The sequence below is a fragment of the Lithobates pipiens genome, unplaced genomic scaffold (genome assembly GCF_037356315.1).
Source record: "Lithobates pipiens isolate NorthernLeopardFrog02 unplaced genomic scaffold, aLitPip1_a1.2 Scaffold_8, whole genome shotgun sequence".
Lineage (NCBI taxonomy): Eukaryota > Metazoa > Chordata > Amphibia > Anura > Ranidae > Lithobates > Lithobates pipiens.
In genome coordinates this window covers 584,459,835-584,477,875 of record NW_027507903.1, presented here as the reverse complement: position 1 = coordinate 584,477,875, position 18,041 = coordinate 584,459,835, and the positions used below count along the sequence as shown (strand labels likewise).

The following is an 18,041-nucleotide window of genomic DNA, read 5'->3' as shown; positions in this document are numbered from 1 at the left end:
GCCTGCAGACCCGCCGTAGCCAGCCTGCAAGAGTCTATGGCAGGTTTTCGGCTGAATGGGTTCTGAATACTGTACCAAGCGGTACTCATGTTTAAGAACGAAGGTCTGGAATGCAGGTCAGATCCTGGACACACAAAACTCTATTTCCTCTAAACTGCAGCTAAACTGACCATACCTAAATGCAGGTAAACTCTCAATGTGAATGGCACCATTGAAAAATCATTACATACTGTACATTTGTATGCATTTAGAAATGTTTTTCAAACTCATATACAAGCAGGTTTGACAGTTTCAGTGTGAATGAGGCCTAAGGACACTGCATGCATTTATGCATAACTTTAAAGGGTTTCTATTGCAGCTGCTGCCCACAGCAGTGAAGCAGTACCCCCAGGCACTAATGAAATGTCACCTGACATTTAATATATATATATAACGGTAGCCTGTTTCAGTTAACCTTGCCTTGGTTTTGTCATTGCGGAACACTGCACTGCTACTTCGAAACGTCAAAAGAAAATAAACAAACTTTCCTTTCCTGTACAGGGAACAGCAACAGTTCACCCAAGGCCTAGTACATAGTTACATAGTTAGTAAGGTTGAATAAAGACACCTGTCCAACCTGAGTGAGTGTCTACAATTGTCCCTTTCCTTGTACATTGCACACTCACATCGGTCCCTACCCTCAAGGAGCCCACAATCCAAGGTCCCCATTCATATACTAGGGCCAATTTGGGACAGAAGCCATTTAACCTACCTGCATGTCTTTGGAGTGTGGGAGGAAACCAGAGTACCCGGAGGAAACCCACGCAGGCACAGGGAGAACATGCAAACTCCAGGCAGGTAGTGTCATGGTTGGGATTCAAACCAGCGACCCTTTTTACTGCTAGGTGAGAGTGCTAACCACTACACCACTGTGCCACCCGAAGTAAGTCCTATATTTTGGGTGTTATATTCATTTTCAAGTGATTGCTCTAGGTAGAATATAGGAAAGTAGGAAACAAGAGTAGTCCATGTACATCCTAATTTTATTAATAACTATTGTCTTGACTTTGCTTACTGCAAGCACATCAGCCAGCTTTTTATGCATCTTCTTGTTTTCTTGTCGCTGGAACTGTATGGTTTCCCAGTTCTTCTGAATCTGCGCACTGGAGCTCTCCTCGTAAGCCTTGTGATCGCCATCTAAAGGAAGCCCAAAGATCCATTATTAAAGCATAAAGCTGGCCATACATTATACCATAACATTGTACAATCTTCTTTAGATCTACTGTCAACTACTGCTAGACACAGTGATATATATGTACACTATATCTATTGTAGGTTCTATATTCTATATATTGTATATAATGGGCCCCATGTATTTTGTGTAAGTTTGCAGTCTCCTCTCTGTGGATAGACAGACAGACATGTAAAGAAGTGAAAGAATGTGTCTTACTTCCCAAGCTCCCCAAAGAGCTGGTGCTCGTTGGTGAACCTGGTGCAGGTGGTAGAAGCCATGCCTCCTCCTGGGGTTGTGCATGGTCAGAGAGCCAGGGGCCGCAGTGCAGCGCACTGACAGGTAGAAGCGGCGGCGAAAGCCCTGGCTCTGAGGACAGCGGGTATCCTAATGCTGGGAGTAGTGGAGAGGGGGCCTCGCCTGCCTCCCCCCCTCTCATCCGGGGTCCAGGCGGTCACTTTTCCTCCCGGCCAATCAGGTCTTAGGACTCGCAGCGACCAATTGGGTCTCAGGACCTGCTTCCTGATTGGCTGGTAGAAGAGGCAAGAAGACATTAACAAATATTAATTTGTTAATGTCACACAACTGGGTGGGCTCTTTTTGAAGCCAATTAGAGCCTCGGGCCCTAATTCATGTTCTTCAAAAAAAAAAACATTGAAATCCATGCGTCCATGTGCCCATGCGATGTTCAATCCATTATCGAAAAATGGAAAACGTATGGCACAACTGCAAACCTACAAAGACATGGCCATCCACGTAAAATAACAGGCCTGGCAAGGAGAGCATTCTTCAGAGAAGGAGCCAAGAGACCCATGGTAACTCTGGAGCAGCTGCAGAGATCCACAGCTCATGTGGAAGAATCTGTCCACAGGACAACTATTAGTCGTGCTCTCCACAAATCTGGTGCTTATGGAAGAGTGACAAGAAGAAAGCCATTGTTGAAAGAATGTCATAAGAAATCCCATATATCAACAGCAATAAAGTGATATTCATGCAGTCCATAAAACATGCAATATTGCAAATAAAGTGACAATGTGCATTCACGTGAAAAATTCTGTGAATATAACGTCCACAAAAATATATAAAAAAGCTATCAAAATCCTTAAGAAAAAATATATATGTGTGTATGAAAAATAAATAAATAATAAAAAATATATAATTATATGCTATATATAAAAAAATGAAAAGTGCTGCAAAGTGCTGTGCAATATTCAAAATATCAGTCCATAAGTGCTCCAAAATAATCCATGCGATTCAGTGGATGCTGTGAAACTGATCCAGTAATAAGGTGCTGTATTCAAACTCATGTGCTCTCCCCTAGGTATTAGCCGCTCACCTTAGGGCATGTGACCTTGCTGTTAAGCTTGATAATGCACGCCTTAGAACCACTAAAGGGTTCAGCAGTGTATCCAAAATCCAGGATTGGTCTCACTTATGCCTCAGTATATCAATGGAATGCCACTTGTGCCTCGGTATATTAATAGAGAGAGGAGGACTTCATGGTGTAGTATGTAAAATTATTGATTTTTAAAACACAATAAATCCCACATGGTACTCACAGTAGCATGGCGCGTCAGGGCGCCACTCTAAAACAGCGTGAATCAGCGGGATAAGTTGGCCGATAACGGGGTGCTGTGCTGATCGTTCCCGGCAGGTCCACTGCCTAGCGTTCCATCCTGACCCCTTCCCCAACAGGTGTCGATACAAGGGGTTTTCCATATCTTCCTCAGGGGGCAATATGGAAGATACGCAAAACCCTTTGTATTGACTCAGGGGGGCTGAATACAAATGTACCCCACACTTTTCAAATATTTGTAAAAAAATAAATAAAAATAAAAAACATTTATAATTTCCCTTGCCACTTTGTGTTGGTCTATCACATAAAATTCAACAAAATACATTTACGTTTTTGGTTGTAACATGACAAAATGTGGAAAATTTCAAGGGGTATGAATACTTTTTCAAGGCACTGTAAAAGAAAGGATAGTATTAAATAAGGCTAAAACTAGTCTGTTATAGTGAGAGGAGAAGCAACCCATCCCCCACAAACCGTATCATACTTAAGTAACGCCCCCCAAATATGTGGCTTTAGAAAAGGGCAGGGCTTTTGTTCACCGAAACCTTCAAGGACTCTACAGATGGAGGGGTAGAACACTTCCAAGACAGAACTATGCTCAAAACAAAATATCTTGGCTAGATCTTGGCTAAACTGCACTGTTCAACTCTGCTGTAGTGAAGAAAAAACTCCGGCTGAAGATCCCAGAGAATCCAACACTTCTGAGAGTGTTGAATTCCTGGTCCCCCTCTGCCTCCAGTGGTTCCATCCCCAAGTCCATATACTACTGCTGCGCCTGTTGTAAAATAGGGTGTGGTGGGAGGAACCACAGCATGTGGTAGTGGGGCGAAGAAACTGACACTCCTGGAAATGTGGCATTCTGTAAGAACTTCAGCTCGCGGTTTCATTTCACCATTGCATAGATCAGCGGCATGGACAGCAGGACAAGTCATTGTTCCATATGTTCTTTGCAAGGGCCACTTCATTTTGAACCTTTAGTTTAACTACAGAGTTGATGTCTATAAACGCAATCATAGACTGTAGATAACACAGGATAACCTAAGATAACTGGTTCATGCAGAAAGATCAAGCGATATCATATACCCTGCCCCCCCTCATTCAGAATTGCTGCCATTTTTGCCCTTTTGATTTCAACAATATGAATACACTGCGTTTTGGGTGAATAGGTGAGTAACTCCCCCGGTGGAAATTCCTTTGCCAATTTCCGCATGGCTGGAGCTCTTCTGGCGCTTTGCCCCCAATTCTGCTGTTTTCTTTGGAGGCATTTTTCTGGGTCTCACAACGTTTCTCCAATCTGAATATACTGTTGTGTTATTTTTTTTGGCTTTGCCTTGTATTTTTTATAACACAATACTACACACTATTACTCTTTTTTGCAGAAAAAATAAGCAAAAATTGTATAATTTATGCAAAAGCATCACCTGACTTTTTTTATTATCTTGTATGAGTTTTGCAAAAGTCTTTCATACTTTTGACTGTGGAGCTGTAATGCTAGATTTCAACAGCAGGGGGCCCTTTAAGGAAAATCTGGAATTGCTACTACTTCACTCAGAACTAGACCTGCTTGAAAGGCTTCATTTTATTATGAAAAGCTTTTGTTGAATGCTTATTGAGTTTATTTTGTAATTATTATTATGTTTATATAGAGTGGGAAATGGTTGCAACCTCTGTCATGTTTCTGACAATGTCAGTACCCCAATGAAGTGTTTCCCCCACCTCCTGTCCAGGTGACATAACAGAAAGAGAAGAAACCTCCCTGTACCCATTACAGCACAGGAAGTGAGGGAAATTCTCCCTAATGGAGACACAGGCAGTGATAAATCCTAACAAGAGTTCTAACCTTTCTCCACTTTATTGAAAAAAGAAGTTGGAGTTCCACGTTAAAGTAGTCCACTAGGTCAAAGTGGCTTTTCTTTAGAGTATTCTTCAAGTAGACGTGCCTTATATGGCAAACCACACAATCGATCCCCTGTATATATAGTATCGTAAAGGAAAACCCAGCAACAAATGTTTTCTTTTTTAATGCTAAGCCTCTCATTATGCCTTCTCATATGTAGCTGGTAGACAGGGACTAAATATACATGATCATCTATACTGATGCTAGGAGGGGGGCAACTTTTCATTCTAGCATAGGGTGACCCCAGTTTTGTCCCCAGATTGGATTTGAACAGGGGTTGGGGCAATTTTAAAGACAGTTAGTGCTGAATTAAAAAAAAAAATCTGAATTACACACCCCTGCTCCACCACTCCTACTAGCTTAGGGAGGTGTATTTTTTCCATTATCTGTGCCCCTTTCTGATGATCATGTGCTGGTCGGAGCGGAGGGAATATTTCTTCAGTTTCGGGTGCATGCCCATTCAGCTCCACTCGCATTCTCTTCTGCCTTGGCTCAAGTCCCGGCCAGCCGCCTACCTGCTTATCTTCTTGCCTTCCCTGGCGGAGTGATCTTCTTCCCCACCCAGTAGTAGTCAGGGCCCAGAAAGTAAGACTTGACAGGCTGTGAGGAGGGCGGCGGCGGCGATGGACTGAGAGCCACTGATTGCTGCCATTACTAGTAAAAGAAAAATATGTCCCCAGATTTAATTTAAAAAATCTGGTCACCTTATTCTAGCAAGCACTATGCAATCTCAGCATTTCACCATGTACAGTAGTCTCAGCAAGCTTTGTCAGCCCTGTGCTGGAAATCCAATAAACACCAAGAAAATGGCTGGATCAACAGGTCATATATGGATAAGGAATAGAAATTACTAGTATCAATGAACATGTGCTCAAATCATTCTCTGCAGCTATTACCTTTTGTACTACCACCCCCTCCCTTTAGAATGTAAGCTCTATGAGCCAGGCCCTCCTGTACCTTTTGTATTGAACTGTACTGTAATTGTGTTGTCCTCCCTATACATTGTAAAGCGCTGTGTAAACTGTTGGTGCTATATAAATCGTGTATAATAATAATAATAATAATAATGTTCTATATTGTCCTTATACCATGTTGATTTTTATATTCGTCCTCAGATACATTTTTAGTTAAGTGGTATGAGAACTAACAGGAGTAAAATCCTTCTGGTTTCTGATCGCAAATGGGCAGTGCTGACTAGGCACTGTTAATATAACCTCTGCCAATGTTGGCTCTGCACATATGTAGGCTATCCAGACCAGTCTTTTTCAACAAGGATTTTGTGAAACCTTTGTGTTCCTCCAGAGGTTCCTAGGGATTTTTTGAGCTCTGGCTGATTGATTTCCTGTCTGATGGTGTCTACAAAGTTTCAGGTCAAACACCACCTGGCAGGGTCAGTGGCATGATACCAATCATCTTTTTTAGTTATTTGTAAGAGTGGCATTCTTCCCAATGTAAGGCTGGTTCTTCTCACTTCCTATCAACCACCAATGAAAGGGCCATTCTTCTCATCAATCACCAATGTAAGGCCGCGTACACACGGGCGGATTGTATGGCCTACTTAGTCCGTCATACAATCCGACGGACAGTCCGTCATACTTTCGAATGAACGGACTTGACCACACACGGATAGCCAAACAGTCCGACGAAAGCTTGCGCGATGACGTGTACAGCACGTACGACGGGACTAGAAATAGGAAGTCCAATACACAGCAATGCAACCTTCCGCCGTGTAAATCCTTTCTGAGCATGCGCCATTCTTAGTCCGTCGAACTAGCCTACTGACGAGCGGATTGTCCGCTGAAACCAAAGTATGACGGACAGTATTACGGCAATTCCGAAATACTTAGTACGCCAGACTGCACGCTGAAAAAGTCAGCTGAAGCCCACACACGAGCGGACTGTCCGCTGAAATGTGTTTCGGCGGACTAAGTAGGCCATACAATCCGCCCGTGTGTACGCGGCTTAAGAGACATTCTTCCCATCAACCACTAATATAAGGGGCCTCTTCCCACTGACCACCAAAGTAAGAGACATTCTTCTCACTGACCACCAATACAACGAGCATTCCTCCCAATGATCACCAATATAAGGGGCATTCTTCCCATCAATCACCAAGGTAAGAGGCATTCTTCCAATTAACCACTAATATAAGGGGCATTCATCCTATTGGCCACCATTGTAAGTGGCTTTCTTCCCACGAACACCAATTTAAAGAGCACCTTACCCAGTAACCATCTCCGAAGGGTCATAAATTCTACTGACCACCAATATAAGGAGCATTCTTCCCACTGACCACCAATGTAAGGCTCATTCTTCTCACTTCCTATCAACCACCAATGAAAGGGACACTCTTCCCATCAATCCCAAATGTAAGATACATTCTTCCCATCAACCACTAATATAAGGGGCATCTTCCCACTGACCACCATTGTAAGAGACATTCATCTCATTGACCACTAATGTAAAAGGCATTCCTCCCATTGACCACCAACAGAAGAGACATTATTATCACTGACCACCAATATAAGGAGCATTCCTCCCAATGACCACCAATGTAAGGGGTATTCTTCCCATCAATCACCAAGGTAAGAGGCATTCTTCCTATTAACCACTAATATAAGGGGCATTCTTCCCACGACCACCAATATAAGGAACACCTTTCCCAGTGACCAACAATGAAGGGGCCATTATTTCTACTGACAGAAGCAATGCATCGCTCAAACCAGTGGAGCCATAGTATATAGCTGGATGGCATAATAAAGAAGTTTGAGGTTCGTGGAGTTGCCAGCTGTTTTTTTCTGTTGACTAAATTATTTTTACTGACCGCCAATATAAGGAGCATTCTTCCCACTGACCACCAATGTAAGGAACATTCTTCTCACTGACTACCAATGTAAGGGACATTCTTCCCACCTGCCACCAATGCAAGGGATACTCTTCCCTTCAACCACCAATTTAAGGAACATTCTTCTCACTGACTACCAATGAAAGCGACATTCTTCCCATCAATCACTAATATAAGGGGCATTCTTCCCACTGGCCACCATTGTAAGGGGCATTCTTTTCATTAACCACCAATGTAAGGAGCACTTTTCCCACTGACCAACAACGAAAGGGGCCACAGTTCTTACTGAACATCAATTTAAGGAGCATTATTTCCACTAATCATCAATGTAAAGGACATTCTTCCCACTGCCCACCAATGTAGGGACATTCTTTGCATCAACAGCTAATATAAGGGGACAAAAGAAGGGGCAAAATGGGTTGGAAAACGCCAACCCCGGGATTTTTAACAGTCATAAAAATCAATGGTGAGGCTGGATTGTTTGTTTTGCACATCTTTGATGGATGTTGACTGAATAATAATAAAAATATTTTTGCAATTAATAGTTGATTGCATACTCTGTTGATCTGATACCGTTAAAAATCCCGGGGTTGGCATTTTCCAACCCGTTTTTGCCCCTTCTTTTGTCCTCTATATAGAATTCTGGGATGTGGTATCCTTCTCTCTTCAATCCTTTCTTCTTAATTTTTTTTTCAGCTAATATAAGGGGGCATCTTCACATTGACCACCAACGTAAGAGACATTCTTCTCATTGACCACCAATGTAAGAGGGCATCTTCCCATTGACCACCAATGTAAGAGACATTCTTCTCATTGACCACCAATGTAAGAGGGCATCTTCCCATTGACCACCAATGTAAGAGACATTCTTCTCATTGACTACCAATGTAAGGGGCATTCTTTTCACTCACCATCAATGTAAGGGGCATTCTTTTTACCGACCCCAATGAAATGGTTTAAGAAAGGGTTACTTAAGACCTGAAAATTATTTCAAGGGTTCCTCTAGGATGAAAGGGCTGAGAAAGACTGCACCAGACCTTCTGGGAGAAACCCAGTAACCACTGGTCTCCGACCAGTACCTTGGCACTGGTCACAGGATTTGGGGCTGGGGGAACAGAAATTGCTCTACGATAAAAAAAAAGAAAAAAAAAAGGTAACTACTGCAGGACATTGTTCAGTTGGACTACTACACTGGAGTTATGTTACTTTGACAAGATCTGTCTAGAGGACTAAAGTCACAGTTTGTAGACATTTCGTATTCTTTTGTCAGTGGGAAAAAAAAAGAGATGGTGAACTCTCGTATTTGTTTTGTCCAGAAATACAATGCTCTATTGGTGCAGAACTCCATCAACCCTTTCACCCCTGCAAGGAAGCTTACACTTTGCATCCACCATGCACCATCCACCTGTTTGGGCTTGTTCACACTTGCAGCAGTCTCTGAAAAGCGATCTGCTTTGGAAATCTTTCAGAAATAGGTATAGGAAATGTGATACTGCCAGTTCCTGAATGTCTGTTTTTATTTTTTTTTAAAGCCCTACGAAGCATAATTGTTGCTTCTACTGTGAAGCAAAGCATTGTGGCTGCAGAGTGTGCATAGCTTCATTCAGCTTCAGTATTTGTTTAAAGTGTTAAACTTTTAAAAAAGCAAAGAAATGTGAATTAACATTGTACATACCCCCATCCCACACCCCACAGTCCCCACTGTACTTACTGTCAGTTATTTGTCAGTGCACATGCAGCCAGTCCAGCGGTCCGGGAATTTTAAATCCCTGCTCTTCATCCTCTTCTCTGTGCAGTGCTTCCAGGACGGACCAGAATGATTCACTGTGCAGGTGATGACCAATCAGAATAGCTCTGATCCGTCCCCGAAGCACTGCACAGAGTAAAGGGAGAAGAACAAGGATTTCAAATCCCTGGCCCGCCAGCTGGGTGGGCCCCTGAAAGCTCATCATCCCTGGAGGTAAGTTCATTGGGGACTGTGGGGGGGTGAACGGTGTTAGTTTACCTTTTTTGTTCACCTATTTTTCTTCTCATTCAAGGCAAAGTGAAAGAGTGTGTTTAAAGCTTCCCCTTCCCACCCATATTGCCCTTCCCTGCCCTTCCTTCCTCTGTCAGAGCCAGGAAATCTTGTGTAAGCTCCTTGTCAAATGGTGTCAGAGCTTACAATGGAATGTATGGTGTCCTTCTCATATGACAGTGTTGTGACCTGGTGATTGGCCACTTAGACCCAAGCACTACATCCTGGGAGGTCACATGCCCCTCCATAGCACTGGTTATTTCACAAGAACTCCAACATTGGAAGGGCAGGGAGCGCAGTCAAGGTGACCATAGGTAGGTTGGAGGTGTGGACATTCTGGACACCAAGTCACTGTGTCCTGAATAGGATTAACAGATTCTCTTTGGTCTTCATGACTTTCATAGATCCGGAAACAATGGTAATTACGCAGTAACAGCAGATTAATAGCTCACCCAGCAATTGAATTTTCTTCTGTAGCTCCACAATCTGCTCATGTATGGGAGGTTTCACTCCAGATAGGGATGCAGAGGTCGGCATGGCTGCCTGAGAAGGAGAAAAAAAAAGGAGACATTTTCTAAGTGTCCATAGTTTGCTAGGTCTGGAATGATCTGACTGCTTAGTTTTCTGTCCAGGGTCTGCTGAATCCATCTTATCTCCAGAAACAGTAGTGGTATCTCAGTCAGTGGCCAAGCCCCATGGACAGGTGAGCATTACATCAGGTTGCTCTAGTCTCGTTGAACCCTGAGTCTCTATATAACATCCACCAACTAAGGGGGGTTGGCTAAATGAAGTGGGGGTGACGATGCAACGATTAGCCAACCCAAGAGGAGTGCCAGGAGAAGTGTGCTGGGGAACCACGGTGCTATACTCAGTGCATTAAAGTGACCCTGTCCTGCTTTACAAAGCTAGACTATGGCTGTGCAATACTGCATTGTGTCCACTGAATCCTTGAATCCTCCCTCTCACTTGTCCACTGAGACACGTGAGAGGGAGGATAGAGAGAGAGAGGGGGGGTAGATAGAGGGGGAAGAAAGGGTGGGTAAAGGGAGGAGGAGAAAAAATAAAAACTAGTGTGGGGGGGGGGGTTTGGGTGCAGAAAGAAAGGGGGGAGGGGACAGAGAGAGAAGAGAAGAGGTGGACAGATAAATAAAGAGGGAGGGAGACGAGAGAAAGAACTAGATGGGGGGGGGGGGGGGGGGTAGAGAGAAAGTAGAGGGAGGAGGATGAGAGAGAAGATAGAAAAAGATATGGGGGAGAGCAAAAAAAGAGAGAGAGGTAAACAATGAAGGGGGGAGAAGTAAGGGGGGGCTGTGAGAGAGAACAAATTATAGAGAGGGATGGGGGAAGGAGAAAAAAAAAGATGATAGTGGGAGAGGAGGGCGCAAGTGAGGGGGGTGGTAATGAGAGGAAAGAGGTGGGAGAGAGAAGGGTGGGGGAGGCAAGAGAAAATGAGAGAGAGAGGCGGGGGAGAATGAGAGAGGGATAGAAAGAGAGAGAAGCATGGGGGGGGGGGGGGGGAGTAGATAGAAGGGGAAGAAAAAGAAAAAGGGGGGGGGTAAAAAAAAAAGCCAGTGGGGGGGGGGGGGGTGGTGGGTTTTTGGTGCAGTAAGAAAGGGGGAGAGACATAGAGAGGGAAAAGAAGAGGTGGACAGATAAAGAAAGGGGAGGGAGATGAGAGAAAGAACTAGATAGGGGGGTAGAAAAAGAGTAGAGGGAGGAAGATGGGAGAGAAGACAGAAAGAAAAAGAGATATGGGGGGAGAGGAAAAAGAGAGAGAGAGAGAGGTAGACAATGAAGGGGAGAGATAGAAGTAGGGGGCAGTGAGAGAGAATTATAGAGAGGGATGGGGAAAGGAGGAAAAAAAAGGATGGGAGTGAGAGAGGAGGGCGCAAGTGAGGCGGGGGGGGGGGGGATAATGAGAGAGAGGAAAGGGGGAGAAGGATAGAAGAGGGAGGATGGAGAGAGAGAAAACGTGAGAGGGCAGAAAGAAAGGGGGGAGGAGATAGAGGGGGGAAGAGAGGTGGTGGACAGATAAAGAGGGAGGGAGATAAGAGAGAGAACTATATAAGGGGTAGAGAGAGGGTATGGGGGGGGGGGGGGGGGAGATGATAGCAAGAGAAATATATAAGGGTAGAGAGAAAGAGAGAGAGGCAATGAGGGGAGAGAGAATTATAGAGCGGGATGGGAGGGGGGAGAAGGGTGAAAGTGAGGGAGGATAGAAGGGGGGGGGGGGGGCACAAGTGGTCAGAGGAGGGGGGGAATGAGAGAGAGGGAAGTGGGGGGGGGCAAGGGTGGAAGAGGAAGGGCAGAAAGAGAGAAAACGAGGGGGGAGAGCAAGAGGAGGCAAGTGAGAGGGAGGAGAGAGTTAGAGGGGGGGGCAAGGGGGGGAACTGCAATGAGCCTCTGAGGACTCCCTCTAGTGGCTAGTCCCTCAATATATATTTTTAATTCAAAGACAAAAATAAGGGACATGAATCAAATTAGAAAATAATCATTGGAAAATACATTTCCCTCAAAACAAATATAGCAGACATAAAGAAAATGAACATGAACACATTTAATAAATGTGCACAATTTGTCAGAAATGAAAAACACAGACATTTCCAGGGGCACCATTTCCCAAGGACGGTTTGGAAGTCTTTCATCCAATATTGTCCTAATTTAGGTTTATGATGTTTGTGGGGTCATTAGATTGTAAGCTCTTATGTCGCAGGGACTGATATGAATGATTGAATGTTTTGTATAACTGATCAATCAATATAAAACCAATCATTTCCAGGACCTAGAGGGTCAGTGTGGGCAGAGGGTATGAAGTCCAGGAACCCACCTTTATAAGAGGTCCTTCTCTCCTGTCTCAGTCCAGCCAGCTCTTCTCCATAACAACGTTGTGATTATCTTTGCTGCTTAGCAACAGTTTCCATGAACAACCCTAACAAGCCTTTCCATTGGGTGAAATCCGGCCGCCATCTTGGCACTCCTAAACTGAATTAGGTAAGCCGCCAACTTGCTACTCCTCGTACGTTGTACAGAAATCGTTAATAACATGATTATAGTTTCTCCGGCCTGTTTTTTTCCTAAATAACAATACAAATACCTATATAATGTTCTGCTAGTCCCGTGTTTTACTAACAAACAGTAAAAGCTGACAGAGAAAATAAATGCGGTGTTTCGGCAGATTTGGCGACTCGTCAAGATGTGTAATGGAAGTGACCTTCCGTCGCCGCAATCTTGCTACACCCCGCACTCCTCCATAGTAAGGATACACCGAAAAGGCAATAGTAAGGATACACCGAAAAGGGGGTAAGCGGACATCTTGTTACATCCACCGGAGTTTTGCATTTTTCACTTATTTTCAATAGTAAACTGTTAAAAATAAGTGTACAATGCAAAACTCCGGTGGGTGTAACAAGATGTCCGCTTTCCCCATCTCAGTGTATCCTTACTATGGAGGAGTGTGGGGTGTAGCAAGATGGCGGCCACGGAACATCACTTCCATCACAAATTCTGACGGGTCGGCTCATCTGATGATGAAACACGACGGGAAAAAAGAAGGACCTTTGCCACACCCAATATGGCGTCCGGCGGACACCGGATGTGACGGAACCGGAAGTTGGGCTCCGGCGGACTTTGCTCTGCTTGGCAGCGTCAGATAGGCTGTGTAGGGCGGAAATCGGCTGTCGGGTGTTCGGAGATGACAATGCGGGCGCTGGTGCTGGTTGTGGGGCTCCTAGCGGTGTTGGGGTGCCGGGCGGTGGAGGTGAAGAGACCTCGGGGGGTCTCCTTGTCCAGTAAGTGCTCTCCTTCATTCATTGTCCGCAGCCATTCCCATGGGGGACTGTGTAGTCATAGTATTGGAATAGTCCTTATTATAGGGAATGTTCTATATACGGGTCCTCCGCGCCCTACACGCACCTTCTATCCAGCCTCATCCCCATCGTTGCTGTGTAAGGGAGCGCCTCCTGCTGGGCTCTCTGCATGCTCCCTTCCTATAGTCGGCTGTGGATGGGTCGGTGCAGCTTCCTGGGGTCCTCAGGGGAGATACTTGTATGGGGTCCTCAGGGGAGATACTTCTGAGATTCTTTGGGCCTCCCTTGAGGGTATTTTGTGCTGCAGTTTAAAGGAGGCTCAAGAGATCTATTTGAATTTACCCCCAACATAAACTTGGAAGGATGAATGACGGGATCCCCATAGGAATGTATAAGGATAACCAAAGTGACCACGCCCAGAAGATCTCCAAGGGTTCACCAAAGGAACTCTGAATGATAATCTTTGTGACTCCCAAGGGGCTTCTGAAGGATAGAGGAATTGACCTCAGATGGATGACAGAAGTAATCTGAATCGAGGCAGAATCGACCCCTGGTAGTACCATGAAGGGCGGCCGAAGCGGGCCCCGGAGGAACCCTTGAATCGACCGGCCGAAGCAAGGGACGGAGGAACCCTTGAAACGAGGCGGCTGAAGCGGGCGGTCGGAGGAACCCTTGAAGCGAGGGGCGGAAGCAAGCCCTGGAGGAGCCCTTGAGGCTGGTGGCAGAAGAGCCCCGGAGGAACTGAAGTTAAAGGGGGGGGGGGGGGAGAGGCTGTGTTGGGTTTCATTGAGGAGCTTCCCTCTTACTTTATCCTCCTAAACCTCCTTCAAAGAGTCGCCTCAACATTGTCACTATGACAGGAAGGGAGAGAAGATCCTTCTATTCTACATTAGCGTATTTTATTATGGTTTGTGCTCTTAGAGATTTCCCCTCACTTCCTGTCCTGGTGACAGTGTTGTCACTGACCTGGGAAGTTCTTCCCAATGGGCCCACAGCGAGCATTAAAATATGAAGGAAGTTCTTACACTTCTCTATCCTGTCTAAAACAAAAAGAAAAAGTTTGGCTTTAGATAGACTTAAATCTGTATGTGGAGAAAATCATTCTGATGTTAACAAATAGCGGCGTACACAGCAGTATAAATGCCTACAGAAAAGTGGAAAACCACCTAAAGGATGATAAATCCATTAGCACATATTTGATGAGCACGCTTGTTTTCCCTGAGCTGACTTGTTTGACGTTTTGGTTATTTGCAGATCGTGTCTTTTATGATGAAACAAAACCTTTCACCTGTCTGGACGGGTCTAAGACGATTCTCTCTGACCGAGTGAACGATGACTACTGTGACTGTGTGGACGGGTCTGATGAGCCTGGTAAGAATCTTGTGACTGTATACTGAAATGGCTTTTATTATGGTATCCATCATGGTTCACAAAAGACCCCAGAGAACATTTTTTTTTTTTCTTGCTGCATGTGTTTAAAAAGACTGTTACCCAGAGAGGGACAAAACTACAGGATTACACTGACCATACGCTAATATGCGGCCTGACTGGGCTTTTTGCCGAGGGGCTGCAAACTTACGTATCTCCCTGCAGGGTACACCCCCAGCCCAGAGACTGGGGTTTCACTGAGACCCCCAGACCCCATTCTAATGGTCGGCATCCAGAACACCTGATTCCAGGTCATCTGATCGCTGTGATAGCCAGTCAGAGGCTGTCGCTGTGAAGCCCGCCTCCATGTCTTCTGTCTCTGTGAATGGACGAGACCGATCTATTGTATCTTTCTCTGTCCTTGTAGAGATGGGGGGAAAAACAGTCTGTGTGTGTGTGTGGATAAAAAAAATACCTAGATCAATGTTTGATCCAGATTAGTCCCAGGGTTAGGGTTTGGGTCAAAGGTCAGGGTCAGAGATTGTTTTATTTATTTTTTTCAATTAGTGTCAATGTCTCTGTTAGGTAGGATTAAAAAAAAAAAATAAAAAAAAAAAATGCGCACTATTGTTTCTGGGCTGTACTACAGTAAAAACAACATACACACGTGGTATCGTCAGGAGGAGGACAATATAATTTAACTTGTGGTGCAGTGTGTCACCTGGCTGCCACCTATCACCTACTGTTTCTTGCAGCTGCCCCCCCATGTGGCACATGGGAATCATTGGGTAGCTGACTGCAAAAACCAGGAAGCTGGCCCCCTGATGCTGTAAGAGAGGAATGTGGCAGTGCAGGATCTTGTGTGCAGGAGTGGATTGTAACAGAACACTGAATTTGCTGGGCAGGTGAGTATGTTTATTACAGCTGAAGTTTAGGTAAAGCTTTTGCACAGGTACATTGGCCCAACTTGGACCAATGTATGCATGTGTCATATCCAAGTGTCAGCTGGTGCTCCAAAATTTTTGGTGGGCACAAACAAAAATACTGAAGAAAAAAATATCAGTTGCAGCCTCACTGTGCCCCATTAAAAGTTGCCACTGTGACCCACCCGCTCAGTCTGACTGGCACTTGCCCTATCTTGGTGGCAGGTCAGGCAGCAGGTGATGGCGAGCTGTGGGACCTTGCAGAGGGTCAGACAGCTGCGAGCTGTGTCCTCCATGCATCTCCTCCTCCCCTCTTCCTGCTAGGGGGTCCAATAGCAGCGCCTGTCCTTTCAGCCAATCGGGCGATGGGTAACATTCGCTTTTCAAACTCGCCTGCGTGGACTTTGGGCCAAGCTATCCCAAGTCCACCTTTTTTGAAGCCTATGGCTCTAATCAGGTGCTTCAAAAATACACCCCCGCCACTGTAATTCAGGCACACAGCATCTGAAAAGGAGCCGGACGCCTGAATAGCTGGTGGCGCCCACATGAATCTATCCATTATTCATAGAGGGAGTGACTGGGGAGAGGGGTGGCACCCAAGCACCCTTAATGGACGCGCCACCCCTGGTCATATCTGGTTATTCTCTGTGGAACCTGGAAATTGCTGTAATGGGTACTGTTGCTACTGTGATTACCACTTGCATTTGAGTCCCATGCTGAATGGCATAAGAGGGTGCTCACTTGCCCAACACAGGCACCATTTGAGAACACCTTGCATTTTTTCAATGATGCACAAGTTCCCTGATCAGATGAGCTGGGCAGCTGCTTGGTACTGGATCCCAATATTTGGTCACATTTTTGTCCGCTGAAGCAGAAGGTCCGTATGCAGGGACAGTTGCTGATTGGTCAGCTCTACCTTTTATGTCAGTTCCTCAGATTTCTTTGGCATTTGGTCAGGCACATTGGTGAAAAATTTCAGGGATTCCAGGAAAATATACATTTCTTACATCTGTTTTCTCTTCTTACTGTCGCTATAGTAAACATTATAGTAATGGTCTTATTCTATGCTGTGTCTGGTTAGGCTTTAGATTAATGCAATTTGTATTTTGATAACGGATCTTATTTCTCTAGTCTATGGAGAGAATAGGAGCTTTAAATATGAAATGTTTGATAAGTACTGACGTCTGTTCTGCACCCCTCAGGTACATCTGCATGTTCCAATGGTAGATTCCACTGCACCAATGCTGGGTACCGGCCCACTTACATACCTTCATCTCGGGTTAATGACGGTATTTGTGGTAAGTGTAATACACAGGAAATGGAGAAATTTAAAGAATTTTTTTTTTTTGGATAGAGTAGAGAAAGGGTAATTAGAATCGTTTTTTGATAGGATTTTTGACTGCAGATAAAAATTGTGATGAAACTGTCCAGCACCCAGCTTGGGTGCTTCTGTCAAGATATAGCTTCCTCCAGTCTGGGCCCAGTAACCAGGTATTATTGCTGAACACTCAAGACTAGGTGACACTAGCTTAGATGCAAACTGGAATTTATATACAACTCAAAAAGAGCGATAATTAACATTGCTAGGGAACAGCCAACGCAAACATCAGTTTAATTAACATGAACTAATCAACCTACTAGTCACTTAAACAAACCTAGGTGCCCAGACTGTTCAGCACCCACCCCACCACCCTGGTTACAAAGTACGTTAAACATTATCATAAGCATCCCACAATGGTTCGATAACAAGGTACAGTACTCACAATATTAATTGCATCTCCAAGAGATAATCAGACAGAAACAATAGGTGACTCAATTAACACCTGAAACACACACTTTGTGTAATGTGTCCACTAGACAAGTCATTAGAAGACAATGTTCCAGCAGTCTGATAAAGTGGCATTCATTTACCTTCATAGATCTCTTTAGGGATATTGTTGATAAATCATTTCTGTTTCTGTTCTGTGGACGGGTTTCTCCAACCCAGTCTGCAGGAGGGCCACCATATATCCTCTGACCATTAACCTGTACAAGCTTAATATTACACCTTTCCATCCACTCCAGAAGGGAAGCTTTAATGTCCTTATTCAGAGAATTAATCCAAGCCTCTCTCTCATTGTTTATCACGTGGTTGTCTATCATTGGAGAATGATCCGCTCTCTCAAACACCAGGGCCCATAGTCAGTAGGCAAGAGACCACCCTGCAGTCATCATCCACCCCCACCCAACAGCCCCTGTCCTGGTTGGGTCTGTCACAAAAGTCTTCCTGAAATAATGGGAAATCTACCATTGATAGCGGTCATTGTAACAGGTATCCCCATTAGAAGATTTCCCCTCTTCTGTGGTATTGTAAAAATTTTGATTTCCTCCTACAGTTTCCGTACTGAGCTTGCAGTACC

At 44.7% G+C, this 18,041-nt stretch overlaps 2 protein-coding genes across 4 annotated transcripts in view; one reads left to right on the top strand and one right to left on the bottom strand.

Annotated features, from left to right (window-relative positions):
- Positions 1-12,739, bottom strand: part of ODAD3 (outer dynein arm docking complex subunit 3) — a 66,832-nt gene extending 54,093 nt beyond the window's left edge. The window contains exons 1-3 of one of the 2 annotated variants that reach the window (XM_077470360.1): positions 12,373-12,739; positions 9,998-10,088; positions 1,055-1,176 (exon numbers count right to left, since the gene is read on the bottom strand). In XM_077470360.1, coding sequence (XP_077326486.1) covers positions 1,055-1,176; positions 9,998-10,082 — 207 coding nt within the window. In that variant the 5' untranslated portion in view covers positions 10,083-10,088; positions 12,373-12,739. The remainder of the gene's footprint in view (positions 1-1,054; positions 1,177-9,997; positions 10,089-12,372) is intronic. The other variant, XM_077470359.1, reaches the window with a different exon arrangement.
- A 405-nt stretch (positions 12,740-13,144) lies between these two features.
- Positions 13,145-18,041, top strand: part of PRKCSH (PRKCSH beta subunit of glucosidase II) — a 34,667-nt gene continuing 29,770 nt past the window's right edge. Inside the window, exons 1-3 of one of the 2 annotated variants that reach the window (XM_077470358.1) lie at positions 13,145-13,333; positions 14,606-14,722; positions 16,845-16,940. In XM_077470358.1, coding sequence (XP_077326484.1) covers positions 13,237-13,333; positions 14,606-14,722; positions 16,845-16,940 — 310 coding nt within the window. In that variant the 5' untranslated portion in view covers positions 13,145-13,236. The remainder of the gene's footprint in view (positions 13,334-14,605; positions 14,723-16,844; positions 16,941-18,041) is intronic. The other variant, XM_077470357.1, reaches the window with a different exon arrangement.